Below are 20,971 nucleotides of genomic sequence, written 5' to 3'. Positions count from 1 at the left end.
CTCAACTGTTCTGCTGGTGATAATTTATCAAAGAAAGATGGAATTATGTAGACAGGTCCTCTAGCAAGTATTGCAGTGTGACAGTTTGGGTGAATAGAGGAAAGCATGCTCTGAGCACGTTTGATACTCGTTATAGAGTAATGGTGTCAGAGAAGGCTCAAGCCAGGGACTTCTTTAATTGAATGGTAATTTTCTTCGGAATGTGGGCTTCTAGTCAGTGCTGTTCACTAAACATTAGCCTACATCTACTCTTTTAATAAAATAAAATGAAGGAAAATAATACATGGAATCCTTTTCATATTTTAAGACATAGAAAGGAAGTCTAAAGTGGATATATAGAAACCAGTGTATTTGTTACTATTTTCTGTCTCCTGTCTTTTGGCTTAAATAAAATATGATGAGATCATGTATTTTAATTGTTCCACCTTTACTTGGAAGTAGAGCATCAGAAGGTTTTTTAAAATGTGTGTCATAATCTTTAATTATTGTTTACAGATTGAAGGTCAGACTTCCTTAATGTAAGGAACCTGAGATTATTGTGTTCTTCCTACTAAAATAACAACCACTTAGGAGCTTTTAAATGTTCTTAAAGAACATCCCTGGGATAATTTTTTTAAGAAAAGTTATGAATTAGTGATAGAATAAAATACATGTTTGTTTGTATTCACTGTTCACATGAGATTAAAAGAGGTTTATGCTCAGTAATATTATATTCTGTTAATAATTTGGTACAGTGTTGCACTGATTTGACTATGTTGTTATTACAAAGTTTAAAAGGCACTTTGTACATTTTAAAATATTTTATACCTACTTAGGCAACCTTAGATTCTTTCAGGCCATAGTCTAATAAATTATCAAAGCAACATTTTCCCTTTATATACCTCAAAGTAAACTGCAAATTGGTTTCCACTAAGGACAGTAAATTTAGCAATGAAAAAGAAAAAGTTCTGTTGTTATTTGAGAAGTCTGCATAATTCTTTTAGAACCAGGAGATTCCCATATCAAAACTGAAATAATCCTTCACATTATGAATTTGCCTTTGAGAGGCAGCATCCCATTTTTATGTATACTTTAAATGATAACCAAAATAAAAATTATTTCTTTGGATGCTCCTACATTCATGCGTATTATGTGTTGGGAATGATTTTGAGTGAAAGCATTTAATGTGTTAACATTAGTTTTCAGCTCAGAGCATTTTCCCAATTGTTCCATGCAAGTCATTGGGAAGAACTAGAATTTTTTCTAAGGATTTAATTTACTTTGATATTGTATCTCTTTCTAATATAATGTTAATAAAAATGCCCAGAAGTTTATCTTTAAGAAAACTGGTCATAGCATTTCCTAGACATTTTCTATTGTATCCCACTAAGAATTTACCATTCACAACGAAGGAGTGGGAATCCTTTTTTGAAAATGTAATTTAAACTCAGCAAATTAGACTTTCAAATATTTCTGAAACCTCACACACACACACAAAACTGGCAGTACAGTTTTAATTGATATGCAACAAAGTAGACTTTACTAATTAAAATCAAGATGCTGTGCTTTGGCTACACGGACCTTTACATGGAAAAGTAGGTTTTACACATTTCCTTTATTGTTCAGTGCAGCAATCGCATCCTTCCAGGGTTGTAGGTTGGTGGCTTACAGTTCAAAAAAAAGAGAGAGCTGCCACCAGCCCCGAAGACAGACAGTGGGCTCTCGTCCCTCCGACACCCCTAGAATACTAATCAGGGAAGTCGGACCCTGGAGGTCAGGGAGCAAGTCAATCATTCTAGCGATCGTCTCAGTGTGGAGGATCAAATTAGCCTGAAAAATTCAGCTGCTGGGAGGAGAGGGCGAGCAGCTGTCAGGGGCAGCATCGAGATGCACTAATGAACCAGATGAATAGTGCAAAAGCTTGAAAATAAAAACAGGACAGTTGACATTTTTCATCTGTCAAAGCAGGAGATGCATGAAAATATACTATTCCTGTTTAACTCCTTAGGGGACGTTCAGATTTTTTTTTTTTTTAACACTGCAGTATTGAGACAAAAGTACCGTAATGAGCTCCTGGCACGTGATAACGAACACACGTACATTTACTTAGGGTTTTTGCAAACACAAGGAGACAACAGTTTACACACAGTGTTTTTTTTTTAAGGGGGCATCTTAAAAGATTCTGTTTTATCACAGAGTGTCCTCGTATCTTAACAGAAGACGTAATTATTATCGTAACCGCTCTTCTGGAAATGTCCTCTCGGATGGAGCATTTTACACGTTTAGGGACACACACCTGGTTTGGGGATCTCTCATCATGGGGAACACCTCTTCTGAAGGTGGTTTGGCAGGAGTTGCAGTGAAGAGCTGGTGGGCAGCTCTGCAGGCCCATATCCCCCAGCCCCGCGGTCCAGGCCGGGAAGGAGTTAAGCTCTGCCGCAGCCCCGACAGATGAGAGCCATTTTCAGCTCATCCCATCCCTGCTGACGCCCACCGAGGAGCCCTGCTCGGCCCAGCATGTTGCACGCACGCCCGGCCTGTCTGGGGAATGTACACATTGTCCTTCCAAAATCAAACTTATTAGCACATGTAGAAAAGGGTGACTGACTTGGGGGCAGCCTTGCACTCCGTGTTGTAGTCGCGCTGCTGCGGTTCAGAGATTTAGGAGGTTTGAACAGGAGGCGAACATCCTCAATTGAATCTTGAGTTTGTAACCCCGCTTACTGCAGTCCTTGCTCGCACTTGAAATGTCAGGTTAGAACCTGGTCTTAAAGTTAAATTTGATAATGTCTTTTTTAAAGTCCTTCATTCTTCGAGTGTTCCCCCCCCGACCCCGCATAAAAATCCCATTTGGATGCCTTGAATTAGTGGCCATGACTCCTAGGGCTTTTAAGCACGTTTAGTGTTTCTGAGACATTGTCACAAAAGGAAAGGAGTTCTGATTCACTGTGAACTAGTTTGAGTATCAGAACATTCAGATTGAGAAGACATTTTTTTATTTCAGAATAGCCTTTTCCTGCAGAGACTGTCGTGAGAGATAAAATGCTGTGTGTACCGGTCCCTAAACCATTCCTGGATTATACTGCAGTTGACTCGTTTCATGTTTGTTGTATTTTAACCACTGAATGGTTGATGTTACACCATTCACGTCTGTTTGGTCATGAGATACACTAGTTGTTCCTATTGCACTGTATTTACAAAGAGTCCTAAGTTATATTATTTTTGTAATACTGTTAATGCTGCATAAGTGTGTGCGGGTGTATATGTAATTCTATGCTAACCATTTCTCCCTTCTAGGAAAGTTTAAATGTTAAAAATAATAACCAAAAATTGAAGTAAGACATTTTAGGACTTATGAGCTAATTCTCTGAAAAGGATGTTCATGAAACGCCAAATGCCTGGAGAACTTTATTTAAAATGTTTGTAATTATCCCCTCCCCTCCAGTGTCATATGCTCGATGAAACCTCCTTTAAAGTTAACGTGTAAGTGTATCAGTTTCATTGGGAGCGTTTTGCAGATGGCAGCATTACAGAGTCCTTTCTATGGCGACAAGATGAACCTGTACTCGCTGTGTAAGAAGATAGAGCAGTGTGACTACCCGCCTCTCCCGTCAGACCACTATTCAGAGGAAGTAAGTCATCTTTCAGTTCGTGTGTCCACGTTGTTCGTTTTGGTAATGCTTGCATTTTATTTGGGGCCCTTCTCTATCCCATGATGCACATGCTGAGTGTAGGTGGCAGAGAGAACACCTTCATTCCACTTTCGTTCTCTCGGAGGCTTGGCTGTTAAAGAGCTGCCCACAGTTCATCCATCAAATGGAGAGGAACCCCACACCTCATGCAGTGTCACAGTGGGTGTAATGGGAACAGTGGCTGACTTCACCGCCTCCTGGACACGGCGCCCAGGCTCTGGGTGACCAGCACGTCCAGTGTCCCTCCCCATGCCCACGGTCTCAGAGCAGCTATGACCTCCTCTTCTGGCATAACCTCCCTCCTGCCTTTGTTTTCCCAGAATGGAAGCAAACATCTCTCAGCCGCATCTCTCTCAGCCCTGTTCCTTCAGCTTTATCCGTGCTCTTTTCATTCTCACCAGGCCAGTCCCATCACCACCTCCCCACTGCAGTCAAATTTCTATGGGAAACGTTTGAGGTCATCACTGTAGACGTGGTAGCAAAGTGCCTTGGTAGGAACTGAAAGTGTTAGCAGACGTTGCCCAGTGAATATCGGAGCGTGGGTCCCTGCTTGCTTTGGGAACCCGTTGAAATGAGTTGTTTGGCCTCCACCTGACATCCAGTGTTCTCCTGAACAAAACATCTCCCATTTTTGCCTAATGCATCATGATTTTTACCAGTATTTGAGGAGATACTGCGGAATAGCAGTGTCTCAGGTTAACTAATGTGTTCACATAACTCTTTGGACAGCTCACTGGGGACCCACCCAGAGAAACTACGGTGTCAGGGACCTGCTCATGGGCAGCAGAAGTTCTGCCCAAGGAAAATGGAAAGGGGCAAAGGGAAAAAAAGGAAGCAATTACAATGTTCATCTTTCAGTTGGTCTTATCACTCTATTTCAAAATGAATGCAGTTGGTTCTAGTTTTATATAAGGAAGATTGAGTCCATGTAACTTGAATAACAAAATCTCTATAAAGAATTTTTAGCATATGGAAAAAGCACTCATGGTCCTAGTATGTTGAAAGTACTTTCCCCCTGATCGTTTGACACTGATCGTCAGTGACGCTTGGATGTTTTGTTTCGCAGCACTTGTGTTCAGGCGCTTAGAGTAAACTCTTACAAGACAGTGCTGGTCATTTCAGAAGCGTTATCTTTATTTGATGTTAATGCTATTATTATGTTGGCCATTTTTAATTACTATTTTGGGTGTGGAATATAAATACGGCATTTCACAAAACCGGCTCCAGCACTCTGCCCACATCGAGGGAGGGTGTGAACAGTTGTGCAGGATGATGGCGAGGGTGTCAGGGGCCGCTCTTTGTTGTGTCATTCACGCTGTCTCCTCTCTTCCACGAAGCGCATGAATATTTCACGTATCTGCATCCTCATCCGCTATTCCTCTTGACTAATTTTCAGACCGTCTGCATTTGCATTTCACATGGTAGCTGATGAGGCGATGCCCGCGCAGCAGCGGAGCCTCAGCAGGCGGTTACCATGGCGACCTCCAGCCGGATTTTAATGATGATGCCGCTGGTGGTGGTTGAAGTCGGCCTGCCTGCAGGGCTACTTCACTGCAGCTAAGTGTGAAGTTGGATTCGCGGGTTCTCAGCCAAGGGGCACATATCAAAGTCTGGCCCAGACAGAAGAAGGTCTCACAGTTGGGAAAGGAAAAGAGAGTCCACTTTTTACTTCCCTCCATATAGTTTACCAGTCTTGAAACGAGGTATAAAGCAAAACGCGTTATATGATGTACTTACCAAAAGAAGCTAGTATGGTCCTTCAGATTGGTAAATTCTGTGGCTGCACAGCAATAAAATAGAAAGCTGAAGTACATAGGTAAACAGGGAAACTAATTCTTATGGAATAAATGAGCTACAAAAAATATAGAGTAATGATCTTACTTTAATCTGTTCCATCATGTAGAGAAGTTCCCAGAACAAGAGCTTTGAAATGCAGATGTGCTGATAAATATTTTCTCTCCATAAGCAGGAACTCGGTTTGTTTGGATGATAATTATTCAGACTTTATGGTAGCAACAAACCTGAACAGATGCCATACTGCCGTACTTCACCCGAGTCTTCAGTACTCCTTTATATAGTGTGCCTTTTAGATCTTCTAAAAGTCCAATTTTCTTTCTTTTTTAGTATGGCAAAAATTTAGGAAACAGTGAAAAGTGAAATATAGTTTTTAAACAGTAAACTTTTAATTAAAAGACCAGTCCATTAGGTGCCAATTTTATAACTCAGATGGCAGCTGATGCTGTATCTGTTGAAAACTGAAACTTTTAAGCAAAATTAATTTCCTACCAGATACCTGTTTGAAAGCTTACCAGTTTGATTTAGCTACTGCTAAATTTTTAAGGCCCCTGCCTGAAGAGGAGACATACAGGGAACATTTTTGTTCATGAGAATAAAAGCTGTGCCTCCAACCAGCCTCGACTGGTAGGAGTCCTGAGGAGCTCTATGAGGTCTATTTCCAGATACAGGCGTTCCGTGGGGAAGAGCTCAGAGCTTAAGAGCTTGGGATTTTTACATTTCTTATAATCTAAGACATAGATTCACGTGAGCGTTAGAAACCAAAACTGAGAAGTATTGCTAGTATTCTTTGGAAAAATAATGTTGTCTGTCAGATCTTTCCTGTTGAACTGTGCTGTTGTAATTATGTGCAAATGATTAGGGTTCTCGATTGAAACATCTCAGCTGCACATGACTGGTATTTAGAATGTGTATTTTAGAGCTCCCTAAAATAATAGCTTTATGATTTTTGGTGATCAGTATTCTTTTCTAGTAGTGATCTCATCCATGTATAATAGGGAATTACTGTACTTAATAATAGAAATACTGGGTTGAAAAGGTGGATATTTTCCCTGAACTCTCTTAGTTTTAATTAAATTTAGTATTGTTGGTAATTCAGGAAGATCCCCTGGAGAAGGAACTGGCAACCCACTCCAGTATTCTTGCCTGGAGAATCCCATGGACAGAAGAGCCTGGCGGGTTAGTCAGTCCACGGGGCCTCAGAGTCAGGCATGACTTAGCAACTAAACAACAGCAACAAAAATTGTTGGTGATGAAGAAATTAACATCAGTGCAGCAAACAATTTTTGAATATTTACTGTGTCCAGGGAGTCCTGATTCCCCTGGGCCCTCATAGTCTGAACTGGGTTGAGCTGCCCAGACGTTCTGGTCACAGCACCCTCTCTTCTTTCCTGAACTCCACCATGCAGGTTCTACCAGAAGGCCCAGGAATTCCCATCTTTCTGTGGGTGCTGTTTCCTCTTGTTGACATGCCCCACCCCCTGTGCCTTATCAGGTGAACTCATTCTCTTTAGAACAAAGCCTGGCCGTTGCCTCCCTCTTAAAGTCATCCTGCTCCCCTTTCTCCACTTCTCAGGCCCTCTTCCCTTAGCAATCACACTGCTTTATAATTCCTTTTTTTTTTCCTTTGAGGTATGGTTGATTTACAGTATTATGTAAGTTTCAGGTGTACAGCATAGTAAGTCACAATTTTTAAAGGGTATTTGTCTTTCTCTTCCTGACTTACTCTCGTACCATAATACCCTCCAAGTTTATCTATCTTGTTGCAAATGGCAAATTTTTTACGGCTGAGTTGTACTCCATCGAGTCTGTGTATCTAGTCTACATGGCCCGGTGGCTCCACCTCCAGACCTGTCTAGCTCCTGTGCCTGAACGGCAGTGACTCTTTTCATCTGTGTGTCTCTAGGGCCCAGCACACTAAAAAGGTTCAGTGATTGATCAATTGACGGAGAAAGTGAGTTAAAGGCATAAAAGAGAAAAAGAGTGAATGAGCCAATTAATGTCAGTGGAATGAGTGAGGGAATGTTCTTACAGAACCCTCTAGGTAGTGAGGAAGAAACTACTCAAAAGGCAGGTCAGGACTGTGATGTTTCTTTTATTGATACTACCTGCAAGTGGTTTTTTTCAATCTTGTAAACAAGCTATACCATGTCTAGAATGCCCACGTCCATTTACTAGGAAACAAGACGGGTTTGTTCCCCTTCAGCTCCAGTGTTTAGTTTCTCTGGGAGACACTGGCGTAATCATCAGAATTATACATTTTTCACTCTTGTTTACTAAATTATCTCAGGAAAATCTAAGATTAAAAAAATAGTGAATAGTCATATTGAAAATCATTTAGAAAGTGCACACCGTGGTTCTCTATTGAGCTGGTTCTTTTTAATCAATATCTGAAAGTCTGAGCATTAACACCACACAAAATATATATTTGTCTTTGCCTTTTTTTTTTTTTAAATTAAAAAATCCTAGCTAGCCTAAATAGAAAAGACACAGGAAAAGTTGGAGAGAGTTGTGCCTCAGAGGTTTGGAAGGAAGTTCTGAAAAGTTGAGTAAAGAGTTTGCAGATGAAAGTTAAAAATGGAATTGAGTAGAGAGAATAAGAGTGATCTTGCTCTGTGAAAACAGAGTAGGAAGAAACTGAAGATTTGAAAAAGTACTTGGTGAAAAAGAAATTTAAGCACCTATTAAAACATGGTGAGATGGTTCAACCTTTTTAATGAGGTGGATGGTGACCTGAACTGTTAGGCAGATGCTTATCTGTTTACTAGTAACTTTAAATCTATTAATGTAAGTGACAAAGACCTTTGCAGAACACAGTATTTGTGGTTATCTTGTAATTGTATTTTTGAAAGCTTGCTAATTTAGTAGCTCTTATTACTTTTATAGGTAAAAAAAAAAGAAGCAAAATATAATTTTGGAATTAGAATTATTAGAACAGTAGTCATTTTTCACATTATTTAATGCCTATCTTGTACATTAAGTGTTTGTTTTGTGGCTTTATATCTCCATCCCACAGATGGAAAAATTTCTGTTTCTATTAAAACTCAGTTAATGAGACGACTTCTCAAATAATGCAATTAATCCTTTCAAATATCAACCTAAAAGGTCTAGTAGAGAATGGATGGAGTCTCATAAATGCTCACCTCAAAAGTCGTCCTTTTTCCTTCCTTTTTATTACTTCTTCCGTTATGGTTTTCTTCCTTCTTAGACGCTGTCCCTTTCTCCCCCTCCCCGCCCCCCTTTAAGTTAGAGAAATGGAAGGCAGGACAGGAGAGGTTTTCCCAGGACAGCTCAGCAGTACACACTGGACCTGTTCTTCCCCACCACTTCACTCAGATGAGTAAGAATTTCCAGCATCATTTTCACGATTCCTTTTTTTAAAACAAACTGAAGCAGCATTGTGATTGACACGTTGCGTTGCAGCTGTGCAGCAGAGTGATTCAGTTATATGCATGTATATTTTCCAGATTGTTTTCCATTATAACCTGTGACAAGATATTACGTGTAGTTCCCTGTGCTATACAGTAAATCCTTGTTGCTTATCTGTTTTATATACAACAGTTTATATTTGTTAATCCCAAACTCCTAACTGACCCCTCGTCCTCTCCCTTTTCCCTCTGATACCTGGACGTTTTTTCTTTTTTGAGGAACCTCCATACTGTTTTGCATAGTGGCTGCTCCAATTTACATCCCCACCCACAGTGCAGGAGGGTTCCCTTCTCTCCACACTCTCTCCGGCATTTATCTGTGGACTTTTTGATGATGGCTATTCTAACCAGTGTAAAGTGAGACCTCATCATGGCATTTTTCATTATTCTTGAGATTACATAAGTATTGATTTTTTTTCCCCAGAGTATTTACAATATAAGGATTAAAAAGCTTGGTCCTTGCTCTGCTTTATTATATATGAATAACAAAATAATATATTTTGAGTTGAACTAAACTGACCTCAGATAGTTATAGGTTATTGCAGAGTATAAATATATGGCTTTAAATAAAATTGGAATACTGAGGTTTTTTTTTTTTCCAGTGTGTGAAATCACCATTTTCTTTCACCCACATAAGAACTTTGTTGCTAAAGAAAGAAGGTCTGCGGCAGTATTTCCATTTCACACCTGACCAGACAGGGACCCAGCAGTATCAGAGGGAACCCTAAACTCCAGGGCGCCCTCTCAGCACCCATTGCTTGTGCCAGGGCAAAGGAAGCACCCGAGGGGGCTCTCGGGTCACGTGTGGTCCCTTCCCTGCGCTCTGCTTCCCTGGGGGCGCTGCAGTTCGCTCAGAACACCCTTCCGCCTGGTAGTGACTCAGCCACGTCACACTGAAGGGAAGGAGGGAGGGAATTTTGCAGAAGGGCAGGAATGATTTTTACATATCGGAATATGTGGAAACAACTACATGTTTCAAATAAGGTATCAGAAATATTGATCCATAGCTGTGCTGAACAAAAAACAAAACCTTTTACAGTGTGTTGTAATTTTACTGATGCTTCATTTCCCAAATGGTTACCCTTAAGGAAAGTACCGAATGAAAGCTTTAAAAACCATAACTGGTTTTTTGTTTCAAATCATTTATTTTCGGCTGTGCTGGGTCTTCGTTGCTGCGCAGGCTGTTCTCTAGTTGCAATGGAGGCAACTCTCCAGGTGCAGTGCGTGGGCTTCTCCTCGCTGCGGCTTCGCCTGTTGCAGAGCTCGGGGGCTCCAGAGCGCAGGCTCGGCAGCTGTGGTGCACGGGCCTAGTTGCTGCGCGGCTCGTGGATCTTGCCCGGGCCGGGGATCAAACCCACGTCTCCTGCATTGGCAGGCGGATTCTTTACCACTGAACCACCAGGGAAGCCCCATAACTGGTGTTTTAAGCTGGCACTTACAAATAATTTCTCTTTATATATAAAATTCAGAATATGCTTAAAGAGGCTTTTTAAGAAAGTTGCCTCATTAACAAAAAACATGACCTTTGTTTTAGCTTGGAAAAGAGCTACTTTACGTAAATTTTTTAAAAAAGTGTCAGGTACAGACTTTTTTTGCATACTTTGAAATTTAAATCTTTTTATTCATTTGATCAGTCTAATCATTCTATAAGAATATTTAAATGAGACACTATAGGGCACAAGTAATATTTGGAAGTACATCTGTTTTCACAAATATTTCTCTAGTTCTGATAATTATGTAATTCATGCTAAGTTATATGAGAATATTTTACTTTATTTCTTAAAAAAGTTTTGACTACTCCAGGTCTTGGTTGTGGCATGCAGGATCTAGTCCCCGGACCAGGGATCAAACCTGGGCCTCCTGCCTGGGGATTGAGGCGGCAGTAGACCACCAGCGAAGTCCCAAGAACCTTTTACTCTAAAATGTAGGAGGATATCTAATAATAATAAATATAATCTCTAACCGTGCCATTATTTATTGAAGTTAATACTAATCACCTCAGACACTATTAGGAACATTTGATTTTCCTTCCTGAAAACCGTTTTAGGAAGTTTGATACGCCCACCATTTATAATATCAGTTGACCACCTTCCTTCACTCAAAGTTGCCATGTAAGAGTACATCTTTAAACTTTGAATGTTTCATTTTTGTTTAAAAAAATATATAAGCAGGTCCTTTGTTCACTTATGCTTCTGAAGCGACACTGGGGACTCGCTCCTCTAAGACGAATCCAAAGCGGTGCCCTACATTTCACGCATCCTCTGGGATCCTGTGAAACCATTAGCTTTCTGTAAGACGCTTCCGTAAGTTTTCAGAAGACACTGAGTGATCTTCAGCTGCGGGCTGAAGCCATCGCGTCACCTCGTAAGGATTCTGTGTAGGAAGGCTTTCTCCCCTCCCGCCACCTCCCAAGTCAGTCACTGGTGACACTTTGGCCTACACATCGAATCCGCCTCCTCGTTTTGTATAAACATCTAAAGCTTGGACAGCCAGTGTGTGTGGATGCATTAGACCCACTTTGGGGGGCTGCAGTGTGTCCTGGGCTCAATGGAAACGGGGTGTGTCCGGGAGGCGGATGCATCGTAATTGGTCTCAGAGGGACGGGGGTGGGGTCAGAGAGCAGCAGCGCCCAGAGCCCATCCTGCATGCCTGTCGGGAGTCGCCTGTCGGGAGTCATGTCCCGACCCAGGGCCAGGCTGCACACAGCACGCTCGTCTTCATCTGGACATGGCTGATCTCCCGACAGCGGGGACCATCAGCACTCCCCTTTTAATATCTCTGGTACCAACCTATATGCTTTGGTATTTCTTTACAAACATATCGATCAGTCTGTATTAGCATTTTCTTTTTTTTATTGAAAATATTCATTTATTTCCATATGACTTATGACTTCATAATCCTTTAGAAATGTCAGAGCATTCATTTTATTTTTACTTTACATGACTTTTCTCATTTAAATTTTGTGTTGCTTTTTAAATTTCCCTTAATCATCTGAATTAAAGTTTTTTCTTCTGATTTTGTAAAGACTCCTACAAATTCAGACCTTTACTTTTTACCTTATTTTTAGCTTGTTCTATAAAACAGTTTAAAAACAACACAAAGTACATGTTTTTATAAACATGTAAAGTAATGCAAATTCAAGTTTTCTTAAGATAATGTAAACTATGAAATGTCTTTACTTACATGAAATGTTTTACTTATTCCTGTTTATTTTTATTAACCTAATATCCACTGATGTGGGAATTACTTCTACAAAGTAATAAATGGGAAGCTAATTCCCTCCATTCAAACACAAAATTTCTTTGAGCAAGTGATTACCTGACAATATTATGAGAAATTAAAGCCTGACATGTAGGAATATATATAAAATTTTTTAAACTGATTATATGAACAGATGTCTTCATTAACCATACTTAATAATGTAGTACTTAGAATCATGTCAAAAGGTTGGATAGTCGTTCAGGATTTTTAAAGTAATTTTTTGCAGAGGTTTTCAGGAAGATAAAGGTTTTATTTTTTTTTTTTTTTAATGTAAGACTAACACTGAGAGCTCACTAAGATGATTATTCCTTTTTGATTATGTAATGTCTGTCTGATAGAACACGTAGAGGCTTTTTTTTTTTTGGATGCGTCATGTCACGTGTAAATTCCTAACCTGGTATAAAAAAATGGTTCCATGTGAAAACTCAAGTACATTTTCTCTGGAGGTAGTCACTGTCACTTTAATGAGTGAGGTCACTCTAGTCAGAATATGAATCTGAAAAGTTTTGTGTCACGTAAGGCCCTTGTCTTGATGTTGGGCAGAGCCCTAGAGAAGATTTTTTGGTCTGTTTTTAGATGGGAGCTGGCTCTGAACTGTGAGGGCGACCCATTCACTTTAGGAACCAGACGAACCAGCGTCAGAGCTGGCATCTTCTGAGAGTCAGACCGCCTGTTGTCGTTGTTGCTCAGTCTCCCATTCGCGTCCGACTCTTGGCGACCCCGTGGACTGCAGCGCGCCAGGCTTCCTGGTCCTTCACAGTTTCCCAGAGCTTGCTCGAGCTCATGTCCACTGAGTCCGTGATGCCATCCTACCTGCCTGCCTTTGCCTGTTAGAAGGTCACCCACCTTTGTGCACAGGTGGCTGTGCGGGAGCCTGCAGACCAGGTGGGGTTTCCCTGGGGTAGGAGAGCAATAGTTTTAAAAGTCAGGTGTCTGAAGCCAGGCCGCTTCGGTTCCCATCCGGCCGGGCCCCTTAATGCCTCTGTGACCTTGGGATGTCGCCCCCTGCACGCCACCCTGCAGAGAGCTTCTGAGTTGGATCCAGTTGTGAGAAAGGGCAGAACTAAATCAGCAACAGCTTTCAGGAAATGGTCCTCTCTCTGCTCTGGCACCGGAAGCAACTTCAAAGCCCCAGAGTTACCTTGTGACACATGGAGATGCCTTTTATCTGAACATGTTCAGGAGATGGGGTTCCAGTTGTCCCCTGGAAACTTAGAAATAACTGCCAATTCCTAGGAGCACCTCCATCTCAGCAGTGTGGCCTCCAAACTGCAGAAAGTGCGCCCAGAGCACTGAGTGAGACAGCCGGCCACGTTTAGCTGTTTAACAATTAAAGGCTGGGGGCTGTCAAGCAAAGGGAAGAGTTTTTCCTCATTCTCCAATTAATGACTGCTTAACCCCAACTGCCATCTCTCAATGCCATTCCTATATTCTGCTATGTGGGCGACTGTTTTATCCTTGTCTCCATCATGTCAGAAGCACATGTAACTCTACCATGTCCCAGAGATACTGTCCTTTCGTATACATTAAAGAAGGGTGAGAAGTGACCTTACTTGCAGAACTTAAAATTGTTACCTGGTATGACAATTTTGCATTTTTAAAAATCAAAATTATTAAAGGCATAAAACTTGGCCCATGGCCGTTTGAAACATAAAAGTAGTTATTTGTTGTGTTTTTTTCCCCCCATTTCCTTTGCCAAAAGACTATTGAAACTGGCTCCCCCTTCCCCCAGCCCCTGCTGGGTTAATATGTCTACTGAAATGTATCTTTAGAATAACCAATAGTTATCAAATATCAGAGAAACGTCCCTCAAACTAAGAATACGGGTCTGGGTAAATCTCCCATAACATGCTTACAGTCCACCTTTTTTCATAAAGGATTTAAGCTGACTTACAGTAGAAGACACAGGTTAGTGGTTATTAATACAGAAACAGAAGTCAAGTTCAGAACCAAGGGCAGAAGGGCATGTAAACACACCTTCCCTCTCAGCCAGCAGAGTGGCTGCAGCACATCTGCCTGGTTTCGAAGGAAACAGCAGATCATGTTTTTAAGGACGAAAGTATACCTTCTCTGTCCCTCAGAGAAGATGGAGTTTTCTCCTGCTGAATTATGATGGGAAACAGAAGCAGATCATGTTTTTAAGGATGAAAGTGTACCTTCTCTGTCCCTCAGAGAAGATGGAGTTTTCTCCTGCTGAATTATGATGGGAATATCACCTGTAAGGGTCTGTGAGTAATATATCCGGCGTTGGCTTATCCCAAGTTACTAGGATGAGTGGGGCTTCCCTGGTGGCTCAGCAGTTAAGAACCTGCCTGCCAGTGCAAGAGACGCAGGTTTGATTCCTGGGTTGGGAAGATCCCCTGGAGGAGGAAATGGCAACCCGTTCCAGTATTCTTGCCTGGGAAATCCCATGGACGGAGGAGTCTGGCGGGCTACAGTCCATGGGGTCACAGAGTCAGACACCACTGAGTTGACTAAACGGCAGCATAAGGATGAACTATATTTCTTACTGAGTCTTCCCTAAATTCCCGTGCTGTTAGCGCGTTTGACAGGAACTATGTATCATACCTCTCAATACTCTTCGGAATCACATTTTTGAATATTCAAACCTTTGAATATTCGCTCCACCATTGTGTATCCCTTGACAAGGACTGTGGTGATGGGTTCTGTTCTGCTGATTCAAACAGCAAGGCAGGCTGACACCTTTGATCGAAGCTGAAGCGTCTCACCACTCTGCTCATCTGCTGGAAGTCAGACCAGCCTCCAAGTACCTGCATGAAGTCCCTGAGATGTTAGTGTCTCTCCTCTGGGTAACCACTTCTCATCCCCCAGTATCCACCGTTTTCTCTCAGAACCCAGAAACTCATCTCTTCAGTGGAACTCAGACACACCTTAACCCAGTAGCATCCCTTTCCAGTGGTCGTGATTTGAAACTAAACAGTGATCGTCTGTAATCTTGGCTGCTTTCTCCTCGTGGCAGAAACAAGTGAGGGCCGAGCATCCGCTACAGTCGCTTGGAAAGTGAACCGTATTCTGAATTATTAGGCAGGAAAAGTAAGGTTTCTTGACCAGCCTGAAGGGTGTGGCACTTTTGTTCAGTCAAAAACCGGCTATTGCATCTGCTTGGATCCTGGTTACATAGAATGAGTGTAGGACAGTTACCCTTTCTGCTCCTTTTATCATTTTTATCTCTGAACAAGATTTCTGACCGCTAGGTAACCTGTTGGAAAACAGTGTCTTTTTATATATAAGTTTCAGTATAAATACTTTTCCTCCTGTCTTCTATTGTGTGTACAACTGAATGTATTTGTTTTTATTTTAATGGGTAAAATGCCAACACCCTCTTTCTGATTCAGATCACTGTAACACAAAGGCTTGTGTACGCCATACCCCTTCAGGATGTTGAATGCTTCCCCTGTGCCACTGCAGACAACAGACCATGACATCCTTGGACCCTCCCAGTAGGTCTGCTGTTATCATCGGCATCTTTGAACTCCCAGAAGTGAAGCTGACTGTGAAGCTTCATTCTGATAGAATCACATCACTTGAGGGTTAGCACTGGAAGAATCCTTACAGGTCGTGTGCTCCAGCCTCTGTCCTGAATTGATGTAGAAACAAACCTCTCCAGACAGTGCCTTGAGCCTGCGGGCATCCATGGGCTCCTCCCTTTCCATCCCCTGGGGGCCTCCTTACACATACCTTCTTTCCAGCTGACTCTTCTCACTGGCGGTGGGCTTCTGTGCTGTTAACACACTCAGCCCACAGATTTTAGCATTAGTTTCTTTTTCCTCCAGATGAAAAAAATCTTGGTGGAAGTTGAAAACTCTGTAATTTGATAATTTAAATTGTCAAACAATAATTTGATAATTTAACTATATGCCACTATGTCGAGAAAGAGTAATGCAAGTTTTCAGAGTTATGAGTAATTTACAAAGACATACTTAAATGCTAGGGCTTCCCTGGTGGCTCAGATGGTAAAGAATCCACCTGCCAATGCAGGAGACCAGGGTTCAATCCCTGGGTCGGGAAGATCCCCTGGAGGAGGGCATGGCAACCCGTATTCTTGCCTAGAGAATCCCCATGGACAGAGGAGCCTGGTGGGCTACAGTCCATGGAGTCGCAAAGATTTGGACAGGACTGAGCGACTAAGCACAGCATAGCACTTGAAGGCTAAGGAGTCTGGTCCTTCCTCTTGATTTGGCTTGTCGTGAAAGACCATATTGTGAAGACATGTGGTTCCATGAATCACAGCAATTAGAATTAAGAATCAAGTGCCCTATTCTTCAGTCATTGGCTCTAGGGTCAGATGGAAGGATATTTTCTTAACGAAATATACTTTTTTCTGTGACGTAAATAAGTAAACCTCAGTCCTCTCATCTATAACATGAGGACATAAGTGCAACTTCATACAGTTGAGAGAGCACTATTTGTTACTTACCTTGCTTATAATTTATTATTCTTAGTTTGAAGGAGTGCTTTTACTATAATAAAAAACATTTGTATAAATTCCGATGTACAACAAGCTGGTTATGAAAATTTAAACGTAAAATGAACGTTGTTGTAGTAAATTCTAGATCAATGTGTAGAGATCTATAGTCATTAATAACTTGAGACATGGAGTGTAAAACTTACTGTCTCCCGTGACTGCCATCCTCCAGTCAGACTTTGCTGAAAGATAATCAGGTCACCAGAAAGCCACTAGATGGTGGAGAACACTCTTCTCTTGACCTGAACACTCACCAGTAAATATGCTTCTTAGAGCCTTCAACTAACTAAAGTCACTGATGGCGGTCACATATTTCCAGCCAAATATTTAGCAGCACACGTGCATTCCTGGTAAACCCAGAGCTGTGCAAAGCGTGTTCCTGTACCTCACCACCCGGAGTGGTTCCTGAAGCAGGTTGTGTTTTCTTCTCCGCAGCTGCGACAGCTGGTGAACATGTGCATCAACCCAGACCCTGAGAAGCGGCCGGACATCACCTATGTGTACGACGTGGCGAAGCGCATGCACGCCTGCACCGCCAGCGCCTGAGCGCGGCCGGCGGAGTGCGCAGCTCGAGTGTTCTTGAGCAAAGCGCACCTCCTCCTCCTGGGTGTTAAAAGAGTCCTACTTCAGAGCTAACGTGCTTTGAATCCTTAACCAGTTTTCATCTAAGCTTCATTTTGTACCAATTTAAGTCACCTTCCCGCAAACCCCAGTGACTTTGGAGTAGTCAGATTGCATGTTAGGAGAGCAGACGCAACACAGTGGTTCTTAATGGCGAAAGAATTTGTAGAATGATTGCTCGTTTTTGTGCTGATCAGTCGTGTCCAGGTAAACTCTCAGTGCCAAACACCGGCAATCTGGCTTGGCCCCATCGGGATGAAGCCCGAGGATGGTATCTGAGCGCGCGCCTATGTGCTCTCCGGTCACACGTGGACATCTGAGATGAACACAGTTTTAAACTTCTGTGACTATCTTATTTTTAGAGGTTTGAAGTATGTGTTTTAGTTCTTAGCATTGTAACTTTCAAATAACAATTCTTAAAGCTAAATATACACATGAACTGTATTTTTGTTCATGAACTATTTGAGAAATTTAAAATCCTTAGCTTATACATTCAAAATGCGACTATTAAATGTGAAGAGATTTGGGGACAAAAATGTGAGTCAGACACTGAAGAGTTTTTTGCTTTGTTTTAGTATCTTTGATATTCTCCTTGCATTAAAATGGTATAAATGAATCCATTTAAAAAGTGGTTAAGGATTTGTTTGGCTGGTGTGATAGTAATTTTCAAAGTTGCACACTGCCCAAGGCTTTTTTGTGTGTTCTTGCTCTTTGTACATTTGAAGACTATTATTTGAATAATCCTGCAGTACTATACTTCAGTTCCTTTATGAATTTAAATGCTCTACTCATGATTGTGCACTATAGTATATAGCATATGTTTTTATTCATAGAGTTTATTGAAATTCTGATTGGTCCCCTTCTGAAAGTTTTTTATATTCAAGTTACTTTCCTATTTATATTGTACATGAGTTTTATCCACTAATGTTTCAGATGTTCTGACAACATTATAGCCTTAAAAGAATATTTGGTATGCCAACACTTTTCCTGGAAGGAAAACATTTTTTTAACTTTTTAAAATTTGGGCTACCCTGTGTGTGTGTGCCCTGTCTTGTTAGAAAGGAAGAGGGGTTTGTGTTGTCCTGCGCCTGTGAACGCTGATGCCGTTTCAGTTCATCCGACAAGGTTGCAGATTTAGGATATGTTTAAAGAAGTGAAAACTAGCCACTACCGCAGCCGGAAGTTTTATGAGCTAAACATCTCTGTTGAGAAGCTTCTAGCTAAGTACTGTGTTTGTGCCCGAAGCTGCCCAAGGCGGTGTAGTTTACTGGAGCGGGCAGAGTTCAGTACCCGCCGTCCTGGAGACGTTTGCCCTGGACGCCTGCGCGTTAGCGGTGATCCACTCCCACACGGCCGTGTGGCCGTCACCACCTAAGGACCTCCTGCCGCCACGGAACCCGCCCAGTAACCCTGCCGACGGGAACCCCTCGTGCTCAGAGAGCACCTGCCCTCAGCCCATATAGCTGCTGGTTTTGTTTTTTCCATAGAAGTATTTTTCTTACAATCATTTGAATACTTTTATTTGTAAACATTTAAAATGTACAAAGTGTAGACGTCTTGTTTTTCTAAATTTAATCAGCTACAGTATCAGTTGTGAATTAGGGTGATTTATCCCAGTGCAGGCGGGGGAGAGCTGGCGGCTCTGCACCCCAGGCTGCAGGGACACCCAGGGCCCCCGGCATCCCCACGCGCGTCTCCAGAGAATTGTCTCTGTTGACCTTAGTGTCCTGTTCATTTTAATGTAATATGACTGATGGAGATGAGATGTCCTCTACTTGGAACAAATGTGCTCCTTTTTCTTGCAATCTTTAAAAGTACATCCATCTAAAAGCCATTAGCTGGACCCCTCACAGGACTTCTAAGCAGAGATTTAAACTTTTAAGTGAACCTATCTGCTAGAAGGAAATTGGGAAGAATTTAATGATCAGGGTAATCTATTATTGTTTTCTACATGTGGAAACTTTCTGTCTTGGATATTTTATCTTTTTTTTTTTTAATCTCAGTGTTCACATTTTTCTGGAAGAAACCACTGTGCACAAAACAAATTTTAATTCTGAATATTTCAAAGAATTGTGAAGATGAGAAGTTTTAATGTTTTATAATCACCTATGAAATGTTCTCTTTGTATTTCTGTTTATAAGTAAATTTTGTATTGATTAAATAAAACATTTGACTTGAAATGAGGAACAGTAAATGAAAGGTACATCTGATTTCTAACTCTTATTCAGACTTTGGTACCAGTTCCCCAGGGCACACAGTGGGGTGACCTTGGTCCGCGTGCTGAGGCCTAGGAATGGGGGACGAAGGGTATCCCTGTATACATAAAGTGCTCAGCAGTGTGCACTGATGGTGAGTTCAGTGAGCTGTGACGGCCACTCCGTGACTGCTTACCGTCCTGCATAGTCTCCATTACAAAACACCGTGCTTGTATGCGTATACACTGCAGGTGTTGCTGTTAACATTTGCATATTTATTTTAACCAAAATGTTATTCATATTAAATGTTTTTTCTTTAAAATGAATGTATTATGTTTATATCCCACCAATGAATAATCTTATGCCTCATATTTCAATAGTACTGTAATATGAACTTTTGTGAAATACTTTTATTTTGTTATGCTTCAAATACACATACTACGAAGACTCTGTTGTTAGCTTTGAAAATTGTATAATATCCTAATATAAATAAAAATATAAAACTAAAAATAACCATAAGTTTTTCACGTATCTGTGATTCCCTGCCCCCGACCCCCACTAAATTCTACTGCTGTTTATTTCTCTCGACAGTCAACCTACAGAAACAGTTCTTAATTCGTTTCCATGAATTACTTCTTTATCCTTTTGGAGATGGCTAAATATTGAAACAGTCGGGGGGTGACCATGGAGGGCTGACAGACCCTAAGAGGGAGGTCTTTCAATATGCATTAAACTAAGGCACAGCTTCACAGGTCCCTCTTCTCTTTGATACATCATTTGCTGTCTTTGAATAAGAAAAATTTCTCAAAACTTGAAAGTGTCTAAAATTGAGGCAACAGATTATCTTCCTGTCACTGTAATATACCCCTACTGATGGTACAGATGGTTTGAATGTTCTTTTCACATAATAAGTAACAGTTGCTGCCATGCCTGGAAACTCTGAGGCTGAAAGATCTTAATGGGATACAGTCTGCTGGGCTGGTGGTAGAGTGATCCGTACACGTCAGGATCACATTCCAAACGGGTGAAGAAGAGCCGGCTTTATAACCTAGGACCTTTATGAGGAACTTGTAGGCCCGCTGTATGTGTATGCACGATCATGCTGCTAAGTCACTTCAGTCGTGTCCAACTCTGTGCGACCCCATAGACGGCAGCCCACCAGGCTCCCCCGTTCCTGGGATTCTCCAGGCAGGAACACTGGAACGGGTTGCCATTTCCTTCTCCAATGCATGAAAGTGAAAAGTGAAAGGGAAGTCGCTCAGTCGTGTCCGACTCTTAGCGACCCCCTGGACTGCAGCCTACCAGGCTCCTCTGTCCATGGGATTTTCCAGGCAAGAGTACTGGAGTGGGGTGCCATTGCCTTCTCCGATGCACGATCATAAGTCACAGGAAATTTTAGGTTCAAGATAGTGTGGGACTAGTTGAGGTTTTATTTCAAAGTACGTTAACTAGAAAAGCCAGTACCAGCCATAGATGTTTAAATGTGTCATTAGTTGGTATAGCTATCTTTACCAA

At 41.5% G+C, this 20,971-nt stretch overlaps 1 protein-coding gene across 2 annotated transcripts in view; it reads left to right on the top strand.

The window, feature by feature from the left end:
• Window positions 1-19,969, top strand: part of NEK7 (NIMA related kinase 7) — a 138,248-nt gene extending 118,279 nt beyond the window's left edge. For both annotated transcript variants that reach the window (XM_070384681.1, XM_070384680.1), the window contains 2 exons: window positions 3,498-3,611; window positions 17,076-19,969. In XM_070384681.1, the coding sequence (XP_070240782.1) occupies window positions 3,498-3,611; window positions 17,076-17,186 (225 nt within the window). In that variant the 3' untranslated portion in view covers window positions 17,187-19,969. The remainder of the gene's footprint in view (window positions 1-3,497; window positions 3,612-17,075) is intronic.
• Window positions 19,970-20,971: the final 1,002 nt, after the last annotated feature.

The sequence above is a fragment of the Bos mutus genome, chromosome 16 (assembly GCF_027580195.1).
Source record: "Bos mutus isolate GX-2022 chromosome 16, NWIPB_WYAK_1.1, whole genome shotgun sequence".
Taxonomy (NCBI): domain Eukaryota; kingdom Metazoa; phylum Chordata; class Mammalia; order Artiodactyla; family Bovidae; genus Bos; species Bos mutus.
Note: the sequence above shows the minus strand (reverse complement) of the source record. Positions and strands in the feature narration are given on the sequence as shown.